Source organism: Ictalurus furcatus, chromosome 11 (assembly GCF_023375685.1).
Source record: "Ictalurus furcatus strain D&B chromosome 11, Billie_1.0, whole genome shotgun sequence".
NCBI classification, from domain to species: domain Eukaryota; kingdom Metazoa; phylum Chordata; class Actinopteri; order Siluriformes; family Ictaluridae; genus Ictalurus; species Ictalurus furcatus.
Window position 1 is genome coordinate 9,573,912 of NC_071265.1, and position 13,859 is coordinate 9,587,770.

General features: G+C 39.4%; 1 protein-coding gene across 9 annotated transcripts in view; it reads left to right on the forward strand.

The window, feature by feature from the left end:
* Positions 1-2,061, forward strand: part of pde4ba (phosphodiesterase 4B, cAMP-specific a) — a 176,114-nt gene extending 174,053 nt beyond the window's left edge. For all 9 annotated transcript variants that reach the window (XM_053636548.1, XM_053636546.1, XM_053636547.1 and 6 more), the window contains one exon: positions 49-2,061. In XM_053636548.1, the coding sequence (XP_053492523.1) occupies positions 49-423 (375 nt within the window). In that variant the 3' untranslated portion in view covers positions 424-2,061. The remainder of the gene's footprint in view (positions 1-48) is intronic.
* The last annotated feature ends 11,798 nt before the right edge of the window (positions 2,062-13,859 follow it).

A 13,859-nucleotide genomic window follows, 5' to 3' on the forward strand; every position in this document is an offset into this window, starting at 1 on the left:
TATACCACATTTTAACATCCTAACTTATTGTGCCTATTCTCCATCTAGGTTGGTTTTATTGACTATATTGTCCATCCGCTATGGGAGACCTGGGCTGACCTGGTCCACCCTGATGCGCAGGATATCCTGGACACACTGGAGGACAATCGGAACTGGTACCAGAGCATGATTCCTCAGAGTCCATCTCCACCCTTCTACCAGCCCGAAAAAGAGGGACACGGTGGAGGACCAGTGGCTGACAAGTTCCAATTCGAGCTCACCCTGGAGGAGGAGGACTCAGAAGGCACAGAAAAAGATGAACAGAGTCAGGGAGATGAGGAGGAGGAAGAAGAAGCAGAGGAGGAAGATCGAGAGGAGGAGATGGAGCCGGCGACCACACACATCCAGATCGTAACTGAAGACGCCTCACCGGTGGATACATAGGACCTCATAGCCCATTTTAATGGCTAGTAACCATTTTTCCCCCTCACAATCTGGCAGTTGATGCTTTTTAACGAAGCCCAGAGAGAGAGAGCGTTTTTTGGCCCTCTTGGGAGGAGCATGACTGGCCCTCCTTGCACTTAAGTTTGGAGCCAGTTGGGTTGGAGCTCTCAGGAAATAAATGCTGCAGACATTTTTTTTTTGGAGCTGAATGACTGACGGGTGACTCTAAGATACAGGAAGGATTGGGGCCAATCATAGATTTGTGTTTGTCTAGTAGGCGAACATTTATGGAGTTGACACTACTGAGAGATTTTTTTGTACCAAATGACTTTTTTTCTAAAGCTATCGGGATAAGTCGGGGTAGCATACGAACTACTGATGAACAAGTATTTGTAAAGAAAGAAACTGTTTACTTTTCTGTACCATTTGTCTAAAGACTTTGTGTGCCTTTTTTACTATTGTCTTTTTAATGGTCTTTTTTATTTATTGAACACACTTTAGTATAACTGTACATGGAAAAGTTTTTTTTTTTCTTTTCTAAAGGCAAACCAGACAGCTTACACGCAGAGTCGTTTTCTATAAACCGAAGAGAAAACTCAGTGTCTTCCTTTATATTTGGCAATAGAACGAAATAATCCAAATGTCTGAAATGTATATTCCAGTCAAAGATGCACTTTGTCATTGTTTTTTATACTCGTCCAGTTCTTTTGGTCTTGTTTAGTTGTGAATTTGCTATGAGCTCATTTTGTGTATATATACACAAATTCACAATAAGCATTCGAGCATAATGACGATTTGAAATTTGGCAAATTTAAATCAAATGCACTTAGACAAAGATTTCAGAGCTCCTGAATATACTGATTGGATATAACCAACTGAATCTATATTCAGTTTTTCTCAATAGAAACACCCCCCCCCCCCCCCAGTACTTTTTACAAAATGAGGTCAAAATTTTTTTCCTTCAGCTTCCATTCATTAACACCAGTTCTCACAGAAAGCATTCTTCAAGGAGTTTCTCACAGAATACATTTTCTGTGGGTTATGCTGTCATGATTTAATTTTGGAATCTCACTAAAACAAAGAAATTAGTAAAAAAAAAATAATAATAATAAAAAAGTAAATAAATAAACAGTTCTAGCTTTAAACCTTTTGAACCCCAATACAGTTTATTTAAAGCATAAATCTACTTTACACCTGCATTAGACCACTCAATTAGACCACATTATACATGTTATTGTCCTGTTTATCACCAGTAGGTATATTTCATGGCCAAAGTAGCGTGTGTGTGTGTGTGTGTGTGTGTGTGTGTGTGTGTGTGTGTGTGTGTGTGTGTGTGTGTGTGCGCACAGTTCTTTCTCTTCTATCATCTACCCATGCTTTTTTTTTCCCCCCACCTCCTGTGTTTGCTTTGTTTATATTAGCTGAAGTCGGTCCTTTGCTGTTTATAACAGTGTATTTATTACCTTTTGTAAATACGGAATGATATTTCTTTGTAAATTTATTTTTAATTTATATGCACTTGCATTACCGACATTTGGTGGTGTTTTTTTGTGTAGTGGGCTCTTGGATTGAGTCTGTTATATTTTGTAATTTTTTGTTTGTTTGTTTGTTTTAAATATTGCTGAATAAATATATATATATATATATATATATATATATATATATATATATATATATATATATATATATATATAATACTATATATGCTATATAAATATATCGCACAATATACAACTGCCCAGAAAAGTAGCTTAAAGACACACACCCCATTGGTTACCGGGAGAGCCTGTAGATAAGACACACAAACATACTGTAGACATCCGTCAGGCATTAGAAGCTTTGTGTATCACTATTCGGTGCAACGTTGAGAATTTCATACCACGAAATCACAGACAAAGTGGCACTCGGCTCGGGACCTCTGCAGAATTTTGAATGCAGATTGTTAAGAATGGCTCAGAAATATTTATATGATGCTGGACTCTTATACCACACACATTGGTCACAAATATCACTGAACACCAATGTGAAATTGATATGAATTACAAAAAAAAAAAAATGTGATCTTCTGTAACTTTGTGCTAATGTGAACTATTTTTCTGACCTTGTTAGCAGTTTTGAAATTCAATTTGTCAGTATAACTTTGTTAATCTATGTTTAAGATCTTTTGGTCCGATTTGTGTCCAAAAGGATTAGTCAGAGTTAGTAATATCTGCATGAGGGATGGGTTTTTCGTCTAGTAATCCCACATTGTTGCAGGTGAATATTTAATGTTTCACACAATGTATGGTATAATATTGTATATTGTGTTCAATAAAATCTAAAACTACTTTTCTATGAAGTGATTAAAAATGACGCATGAATATATTTTCCTTGTTTTGGTGTCTTTTGTTTTCTAGGACTGGTTTTAATCCCTCTTTGTGATCATATGACTGAAGGATGTTTTACATAAACTTACTCTAAAGTACCGTTCTCCAATCCTCCAATCCGATTAGTCAGAAGGTATTGATTAATATTCTATAACAACATTGCTCTGAGAGTTGCTGGCTGTACGGCAAATCACAGGTTTATATTAATGCCCTTATTATCATTTCTATAGTAACAGCTAATTAACAGGGACTTGTATGGGACACGTGGCATAATCTATGGATTTTTAAAAAGATGTCATTATTTAACAAAGAACAATGTTTACTCGTTTATATAGTGAAGCTTTCTGTGAGGAGATTTAATTGAACCTTTATGGAAGGAGTCTCTAGTGTCAGCGCTTCGCAACAGTTGGAGATAAAGCTATAACGTGAAGTTTTCTGCTACAGGAAAAAGTCTTCTGAACAGAGGACTTTGCATGTTCCAGTTTCTCAGTAACATATATATGTATAAACAGTTCAAACATATGACGTGTGTTTCTTTAATGAATCAGCATGTGTAGTGGAATAAGAGGAACAAAATAGTTCAGGACATGCTGTTATTCGAAAATGATAAACTTCCAGGTGCTAGCAGGAACTCTACTTCACCTCGGGCTGTATTGCACCACCTTGTTGTAGAATATTTTCCTATTACAGTATGCCCCATAGTTTTTTTTATACCCCACATCAATTATACAAATAATCCTTAATCCAAAAAGATTCAGAATTGTGAGCATGAGCTGGAGCTTATTCGTGGCAGCTGTAAGAAGCCTTGTGCTTAGCTCTGGCATGTCGCAGCTTGTGCAGAGCTGAATCCAGTATGACAGGGTCACATTGTGTGACGTCCTCAGGCTCAAACTCACTGCTCTGTTTCCCAGGATAAACTCTGCATTGACTGTGCAGCGGCAGAACAGTGGCTATACTTCACAGATCTTTCTGACCCACTCCACTATATTTTTATGTACTGTAAAAAAAAAATATATCTGTAAAAAAAAAATATATCTATATAGAGAAGATAGATGGATATATATATATATATATATATATATATATATATATATATATATATATATATATCTCCATCCATTCAATTTTCAATTCAATTTTATTTGTATAGAGCTTTTTACAATGGATATTGTCTCAAAGCAGCTTTACAGAAATATATAAACATGGGATACAGATTTTAAGTGTGTGAATTTATCCCTATTGAGCAAGCCGGTGGCGACGGTGGTGAGGAAAAACTCCCTAAGATGTTAAGAGGAAAAAACCTTGAGAGAAACCAGACTCAGAAGGGAACCCATCCTCATCCGAGTAACAACGGATAGTGTGAAAGTAAAGGAATGTTCATTATGGTTTAATATGAAGTCTGTTTGGCCTTAGAAGCAACCTTAGTCCCAGCAACCACAGTGAGTGTGTCCATCTGGAATTGATGAGAGCTCCATCCAGAGGTGGGGCATCCGAACGGATCAGGCAGGTCTGGAGAACAGGGTCACAGGGAACCTGGAGCATATCCCAGGGAGCATGGGGCACATGGTGGGGTACACCCTGGACGGGGTGCCAATCCATCACAGGGCACAATAACATACACATTCACACACCCACTCATACACTACGGACAATTTGGAAATGCCAATCAGCCTACCATTCATGTCTTTCGAGTGGGGGAGGAAACTGGAGTACCTTGAGGAAACGCCCGGAAACAGCACGATGAGAACATGCAAACTCCTCACACACAGGGCCGTGGTGGGATTCGAACCCCCAACCCTGTGTGTATTCAATTGCAATATTAAATTACACTTACATTATAGTACAACCTGATCGTGACCTTGTACATTTAATTTTAGAGTTTGATTTAATCATTACTACATAATTCTCGATTTTATTACTGATCAGTCAAGTACATGTGACTGCTGAATAGCAGAGAAAACATTACTGCTAGCAGGGCTTAGCCTCAATATAAGGTTTTGTTTTTAGCATCAAAATCAGATTATTTATAAAGATCTTAAAGTGTATTATTTTGGACTTTTGAGGAACCAAGCACAATAGCACCACAGATGGTCCAAAGAAAAACAGACAGAATGGTATAAAGAAGCAAGACTAGGGCTGATTTCTTCTAGACCAGACTGTAAATTCATGCAGTCCATCAGTGGCAATCAGGTCAGGAGATTACACAGAATGAAACACCCTGTAGATTTGATTAGCATTTTCCAGCTTGCTTCGTACACACATACAGGGCACATCAGCAGCAATGATTGAGAAAATGCATGGGAAATACAGTCATGGGTGTAATGAATGAAAACAAAGTGGATTATTTATTTTATCACCCTTTTCCCCCCCAAAGCAAATCCAATTAGAGGAGAAACTAAAAGAATATAAATTCATTGTACACATTGATAAATCAATGCACAAATGATACAAAAGTTCAGATGGGAGTTTTTTTTTGCTTGTTTGATTGAATGAAGAGTTAAAGCTTTTCGGATACCAAGTTTGGTAATCAGAGGAAACATAATAATAATGATAATCATTCCTTAGATTTATATAGTGCTTTTCTAGACACTCAAAGCTCTTTAGATTGTATGGGGGAAATCTCCTGAACCACCAACAGTGTATAGTATCCACCTGACGGCAGCCATAGTGCGCCAGAACGCCCACCACACACCAGCTATTGGTGGAGAGGAGAGGAGAGTGATGTAGCCAATTCAGAGATGGAGATTATTAGGGGGCCATGATAGATAAGGGCCAATGGAGGAATTTCACAAGGATTTCACCGGGGTTATACTGTAGCCCTACTCTTTACGAGAAGTGTCCTAGGATTTTTATTGACCACAGAGAGTCAGGACATCGGTTTAATGTCTCAGCATGGCATGAACCCTGTTCCTGGAGATCTACCTTCCTGAAGACTTTAGCTTCAACCATAATCGTGCCCACCTGACCATCTAATCGTTGCCTTAAGATGTTCTTGACCTTGAACTAAAACAGGTGTGTTAGATTTGAGTCTTGGAGATGAAACCTGCAGGAAGGTAGATCTCAAGGACGAGGGTTGGTGTGTGTGTGTGTGTGTGTGTGTGGGTGTGTGTGTATTTTAAAGTTTGGTCCACACCATTCTTATCATGCCATCAGTGAGACTTTGTGCAGTAATGAATTGCTCAAATCTAATAGTTTATTTGTCAACAATTGATAGATATCAGATTTTAGCTGCACTGTGGCTTAGTGTTTAGCACTTTTGCCTCACTCCTCCAGGGTTGGGGGTTTGAAGCCCACCTCCGCCCTGTGTGCACAGACTTAGAATGTTCTCCCCGTGCTTCAGAGGTTTCCTCCTGGTACTCTGGTTTCCTCCCCCAGTCCAAGGACATGCGTTGTAGGTTGATTGGCATTTCCAAATTGTCCATAGTGAGTAAATGGGTGTGCAAATGTGCCCTGTGATGGATTGGCACCACTTCCAGGGTGTCCCCTGTCTTGTGCACCAAGATCCCTGAGAGTTCCCTTGTGACCCTGTGTAGGATAAGCGGTACAGAAATGAATGGATGGGTGGATAGATTTTAGCTATTAGAACTGACAACAGTAATATTTGGAAGGTATTAGCAAAGTGTAGGAAGGTACTGTATTAACAAAATGTTTTAACAACATGTGCACTCACAGAAGGCTGTGAATAAGTAAGATTATTAACTGAGACTTTAAAGCATATGGCACATGTTCTTTTAAAGAACCACTGAAGGCTGTTTCACCCACTTCACCAATGATTGCGCTCTTGATTGTGTAACGTCATTAAGGACCCAAAGTGATGCTAAAACAGTCTGATTATTTTCATCTCTTTGAGAGGTGAACAAGAGTAGTTGCTCTCCTCCAAGTAGGCCTGTCGATATTTTTGGTGCCTGAAATGTCTGACATAATTTTTTTTTAAAAATATGAATCAGTTGTTAGGATAATTGCTTCATCTTTTGACTTGTGTTACTCCAGTAAGACAGAAGCAGGCTGTGGTATTAAAAATGGCTGGATTAAAATAACATGAAAGGTCAGGAGGTAAATAAGAGGTTAGAATGTGGTGTAAGGAGTTCACTTCACCCCCTGAGAGAGTATTAACTTTGTACATGAAATCTGTAAATCAGTCTCGTCCTGGCCAGCCCAAACTATTTTTAACCTCTGGCCAATTAGCAGAATATAGCGGTGACGCGAGTGGAGCCGAGAGTGCTGAGAGCATCTGCAGCTCCCGCAGCTCTCCGCAATCTGTTCAGAGCTGAATTCCTAGACACATCAGCGCACACACACAAATTCACATGGCAGTGTTTTATGAAAAGTGTTTTCATGTATGCAGCATGTTAGGTCATAAATGTATATTCTATAGACATATACATTGTATTAATATACAAGGAATTGCTCAGACAAAATCATTATAGTATAGATAAGGATTTTTCCTGATGGGACTCCAGAAACCAGACAAAGACCAACGTGAGAACCTTCACACACAACCCCCCCCCGGAAAACTTATGATCATTATTGACCTGTTGTTCATGATGTGTCTCAACATGCATGTTCGATGATTACATGGCCCTATTGAAAGGAAGGATGTTCAGTAAGCAGAGAAAGCAAGTAGACCTCATCTTCAGATGGTTGAACATGTATATAAGTAGCTTCTGTTGTTCTCTTTTGCATTAACTGCTTAATTTGGCTAGCTGTAAAATTATGAACTGTAACATTTCGGGTGTAAAAAGTTAGGTGGCCACTCATCTACTCACATTTAGCTAACGTATTGTTTGCAACTAAAGTTAAACCTACAGACGCTCCTACAGCATGAGAGCTGATATCATAACTGATGTTAGCCAGCTATAGTGTTCATGTGATATAGCCTTATTATTTTTTTACCTGAAAAGTTTTTGCACTTTATTTCCTTAAGAAATACACAGAGAGACAAATCAAAATTGCAGAACACCATAAAATGTAGAATTGGATGTTTCGAGCATTGTATTTTTGTGCATATTTAAGTGCACAGTGATCTGACAACTGACCCACTTGTGGAAAGCCAGAGTATTAACAATGATATAAAAATCGGGAATATAAGTGTATGATGGTGAAGGTATTTAAACCAATCCCTGCTCATAGTCTTGCCACTGTATGATATTGTAGTGGGTAGTGTTGCCAACTCACAGCTCCTGGAGTCTCTGGTTCAATCCTAAGCTCAGGTTACTGTCTATGTAGAGTTTGTTGCAATGGGTTGCCTCTGGTTTCCTCCCACTTCCTAAAAAACATGCAGGTAGGTGGATTGGCTACGCTAACTTGCCCCTATGTGTAGGTAAAGGATAAAATTGGATAAAGCATTTACTGATAATGAATCCATCCATTCTCTGTACTGCTTATCCAATGCAGGGTCGCAGAGAGCCTGGAGTCTATCCCAGGGGACTCGGGACACAAGGCAAGGGACACGGGGTGCCTGACGGGGTGCCAACACATCGCAGGGCACAACCACACATGGACACACAACCGCACTTGTGCAACTCATCCCAGGGCACACACCACAGATAAATTAGACATGTCTATCAGCCTACAGCTCATAGGGGAGGAAGCTGGAGTACCCGGAGAAAGCCCCTGAAGCACAAGGAGAACATGCCAGCTCTAGCACGAGATAACATTCAATTCCCACACGCAGGGCAGGACATCTGAGAAACCCAGAGGAAATACATGGACACAGGAAGTGAACATGTGAAAAGTAACATGAGCCCGGAGCTGTGAGGCAGCAGTGCTCCACAGTGTAGGCGACCACAATGCCACCTATGAAGTATTATTATTAGACCATTTTAAAACTTGTAGAAGTTTTAACTTGCTGAGATTTATTCACTGTCATGTCCACATCTGCACCTGTCAACAAAAAAAAAAACAACCTCCAAAACCTCCAAGTCCAAAGAGACACCTATCTAAGAGACCTTCTGATTAAACTCACACACTCCTTGAAATAATCTGGATTTACAAACCAAATATTTAGTACAAAATCTCGCTCCAGCATTTTGCTTGTGGCATTACTGAGCCATTGTCATTGCTTGTTTAATCTCACTGATCTGATCTCTGCTTTCTGTTTACTGATTCCAGTTTTGTCCTGCTGAGTTCATGCATGACCTTTTGCCTCATCAACAAAACCAAGTACCATTTTTAGTGTCATGAATGACACCAATGTTCTGGCAGTCCCAGCTTTTTTCAAAGCTCTTCAGAGAGCTCATGGCTGTATGCGGGAATACTACACGCTTTACTGTGAGTACAAAAACAACCTCTTATATCTGTCACTAACAGTCTAATTGCAGGAAGTTGAGGAAAATTCCTTGTTTCTGGTAATGGGACAAAAGGACTATGTAAATCCTTGACTCACTCTGCAGATTTATGAAATCAAGTCTCTCCATAAAGAATGCTTTAATCTACTGTTCTACTGCGTGATCAAAACATTCCCTTATTCTCGCTCCTGCTTGTTTATGGGTTGATGGATGGTTATTCACTAGAGATTGCTCAGAAATATATTTCTGAAGCCGCTCATGAAGTGTAAGCATTTCTGCATTGATATGGCATCGTGACTATGGAGTCTGTTCCCTTGCACAAGCTCACTTGCACCTCTTTTGAGAGGTATTCAATATGTTTCTCGTGAAATAAACAGCAAAAAAAAGAAACGTCCCTTTTTTCAGGAGACTGTATTTTAAAGATAATTTTGTAAAATCCAAATAAGCTTTACAGATCTTTATTCGAAAGGGTTTAAACAATGTTTTCCATGCTTGTTCAATGAACCATAAACAATTATTGAACATGCACCTGTGGAACAGTCCTTAAGACACAAACAGTTTACAGGCGCTAGGCGATTAAGATCACAGTTACAATAACTTAGGACACTAAAGGGACCTTTCTACTGACTCTGAAAAACACCAGAAGAAAGATGTCTAGAGTTCCTGCTCACCTGCGTGAACATACCATAGGCCTGCTGCAGGGAGGCATGAGGACTGCAGATGCGGCCAGAGCAATAAACTGTAATGTCTGTAATGTAAGACGTCTAAGACAGCGCTACAGGGAGACAGGAAGGACAGCTGATCGTCCTTGCAGTGGAAAATTGCATGTGTCCCCCCACACATGATCAAGAACTTGCAAATGCCTTGGTGGAAGAGTGGAGTAACATCTCACAGCAAGAACTGACAAATCTGCTGCAGTCCATGAGGATGAGATGCACTGTAGTACTTAAAGCAGCTGGTGGAGACACCAGATACTGACTGTTACTTTTAATATTGACCCCCCCTTTGTTCAGGGACTCATTATTCCATTTCTCTTTGTCACGTCTGTGTTGTTGAATCTTTTAATGTTAATATAAATATTTACACATGTTAAGAAATTTGCTGGAAATAAAAGCAGTTGTATGTGAGAGGACGTTTCTTTTTTGCTGTAACTATCAGCGATATGCTTCTTATGTGGGATTTCTTTCTTTAAAAAGCATTTTTGCTAGAGGAAATAGTTGGATGTTGGCCAGTTAAAGAACTTCATATTCAGAATCCTGCTTTATTGGCCAAGTACATTAGAGCAGTGGTCACCAACCCTGTTCCTTGAGATCTACCAAGGAATATAGCTGTGGTGGAATGGCAAAAGGTTGCTGAACTTCACAAAATGGGAAGTGTCTATAAGAAAATAGCACAAGCATTGAAAATGCCCATTTCCACCATCAGGGCAATTGTTAAGAAGTTCCAGTCAACTGGAAATGTTATGAATCAACCTGGAATTGGATGTGTGTCTATATTGTCTCAATGCACTGTGAAGAGGATGGTTCGAGTGGCCAAAAAATCTCCAAGGATCACAGCTGGAGAATTGCAGAAGTTAGTTGTGTCTTGGGGTCAGAAAGTCTCCAAAACTACAATCTGAAGTCACCTACATCACCACAAGTTGTTTGGAAGGATTTCAAGAAAAATACTCTCATCCAAAAACAAACTCAAGTGTCTTTAGATTGCCAGACACTACTGGAACTTCAAATGGGGTCGGGTTCTGTGGTCAGATGAAACCAAAATAGAGCTTTTTGGCAATAAACACCAGAGGTGGTTTTGTCGTACACAGAGAGGTAGCCATATGGAAAAGTACCTTATGCCCACGGTTAAATACGGTGGTGGCTCTTTAATGTTTTGGGGCTGTTTTTCTCCCAGAGGATCTGGACACTGTGTTAGGATACATGGCATCATGGACTCAAATATCAACAGATATTAAATGAAAACCTGACTGCCTCGGCCAGAAAGCTTAAAATGGGCCGTGGTTGGATCTTCCAGCAGGACAATGATCCAAAACATACATCAAAATCAACACAAAAATGGTTTACTGACCACAAAATTAAGGTCCTGCCATGGTCATCCCTGACCTGAAACCCAAAGTAAACCTGTGTGGTGAACTGAAGAGGAGAGTCCACCTTGAAATTTGAAGGATCTGGAGAGATTCTGTATGGAAGAATGTTCTCAGATCCCTTACCATGTATTCTCCAACCTCATCACACATTATAATAATAATTCCTTGGATTTATATAGCGCTTTTCTAGGCACACAAAGCGCTTTACATTGTATGGGGGAAAATCTCCTCAACCACCATCAGTGTGTAGCATGCACCTGGATGATGCGACAGCAGCCATAGAGCACCAGAACACCCAGCACACACCAGCTATTATAGGAGAAGACTCAGAGCTGTTATCTTGGCAAAGGAAGGTAAAGTAGCACAATGTATTGACTAAAAGGGTGCCAAAAATTCTTACATACCTATATTTAACAAAGTTTTTTTAAAAAATATAAACCTCTGTTTTGTTTGCAATTGTTTGATATCCATGAGAGCAGAGTATTTTTGTGAATTTTTTAAACAAAAGATCAAAAGTTTAAACAATAAAGATAATTTTTCACAGCCTTCTGTGCTTATATTTACCAAGGGTGCCAATATTAGTGGAGGGCGCTGTAAGGATGTAGCCAAACACTAATAAATATGGAATGAAAAAATAAACAAAATACAAATCCAGGTGGCACATTAGTTTTTCTTTCCTTCTTTTCCTTCTTTATTTATTTATTTATTTATTTATTTATTTATTTATTTATTTGAAAGCTTGCTCACATGCCATGTGGATGAGACTAGATCTTCATGCGTGTGAGTGATCAGATTTACAGTAAATCTTACAAGAGAAAAAAACCTGCCTGGTCAGGGTCACAGTGAATTAAATTAGGCTGTTAATTAATTAATAATTAATTAATGTTTTTAAAAAATGTTGCAGGCTGGAACAAACAAAGCTAAAAACTGTGTGAGCTGGATTTAAAAAAAAAAAAAAAAAACAGTCCCATGCACATTTCTGAATGACAGAAAGGAAGGAAGGAAGGAAGAAAGTAAGAAAGAAAGAAAGAAAGAAAGAAAGACTACAGGTTTAGGCCATGCCAACTTCAGGTTTAAATACAGATGCAAATATTTGGAGCACTAAACAGTTACAGATAATGGCATTGTGTTACAACACTGGTACATGAGGAATGTAACTGAGCTGAATTCTTTTGACATTACAATATGATAACAAAGACAACGACACAGACAACACTGACACACATATGAACAGAAGTGGATACTATATACCGTTATTGTACTATAAGTACTAAAGAGAATATTTCATAGATAAGCTTGCACCACTGGATAACTTCGGTACTACCAGGTTTAATATGCTTCACAGAAATTCCTATCACATGAGGAAACCCTACACCAGTTCCAATCTCCTTTCATGGACTAAACAGTAAAATATCCTGTTATTAAGACAAGCTCTCCTAAATCTCCCTGGCTGCTTCTGTCTTCTCCCACGCATCCTCACTTCCACTGAGCCACAATGTTTGGGAAAGGCGCAGTGCAGTGGCAGTGCAGTGAGACTGACAGAGGGAAGGATGGAGGAGGGAGGTGACTTTTCCCTCGAGGGAACATGCTGATTCTCGGCCCAGGAACCAAAATGATTTCTGACATTTACTGGACATTGCACGTGCACTGCTTCTGCTCGCACTGAGGCTGGTTCTGCTGCTTGTATTGTGAAAACACACACATGCGCGCACACACACACACACACACACACACACACACACACATACATACACTGCCTCATATATTTTAAAAAATATATATATATGTGTGTGTGTGTGTGTGTGTGTGTGTGTGTGTGTGTGTGGTGGGAGTGTGGGGTTTCTGGGATAGGGTGATAATCGAGTATCACTTGGAGTCCTTTCTTTACAGAGATGATGGTAATGAAGGGCTGGTATGGAGGGTTTGGAAATAACATGATAGAATGCTGAGCCAAACAACAGGTACCTAGAGAAACACAGAGAGAGAGAGAGAGAGAGAGAGAGAGAGAGAGATGCAGTGGAGTAAGTGTGTGTATATGAAAATAGAGATACATGGACAGAGAAAGTACAGCGGGGAAAGTGTGTGTATGTGAAATTAGAGACACTGAGAGGGATATGGAGAGAGTAAGAGAGAGCAAGAGAGAGAGAGAGAATTGCAGTTTTAATCATTGCTATCTGTACCGTAGAAGCGCTGAGCTCCTGCCACAGCATGGTTTCTAAAGTTGGGCTACTGCTGAGCAGGGGTTGCCATGGCAACCCTATTAAAAATGACTTTGGCTGATTCAACTGGGCTTTATGTGATGCCACCCAAACATTCTCACACGCCACCATTCCCTCGCTAAGGATTAACACAATAGCATAGTTAGATCTTGCCAGTTAAATATGAGTATATTTAGCTGCTGAAATGTTTCCTCAGAGCAGTGATTGTAGTCAATCCATAATGAACCACATGATTTAATGATTTTATTTGAGGTGTTGTTAGGGCTCCCCGATTTATTCATCTCATTCTTCGTAGGCTATACTACCTCAAAAGCAAATGAGTTGCAGAAAGTAATTTCAGCAAGTATAAATCAAAATCAAATGCGATGCTAAGAACATGCCTAAAGTAAGTACTGCACGCCTTTTGCAAGTGTATGACATGGAGAGCGACTGTGTACTGTTTTTCTCCCAAAATTTATTCTCCCAAAAGTTATTTAAT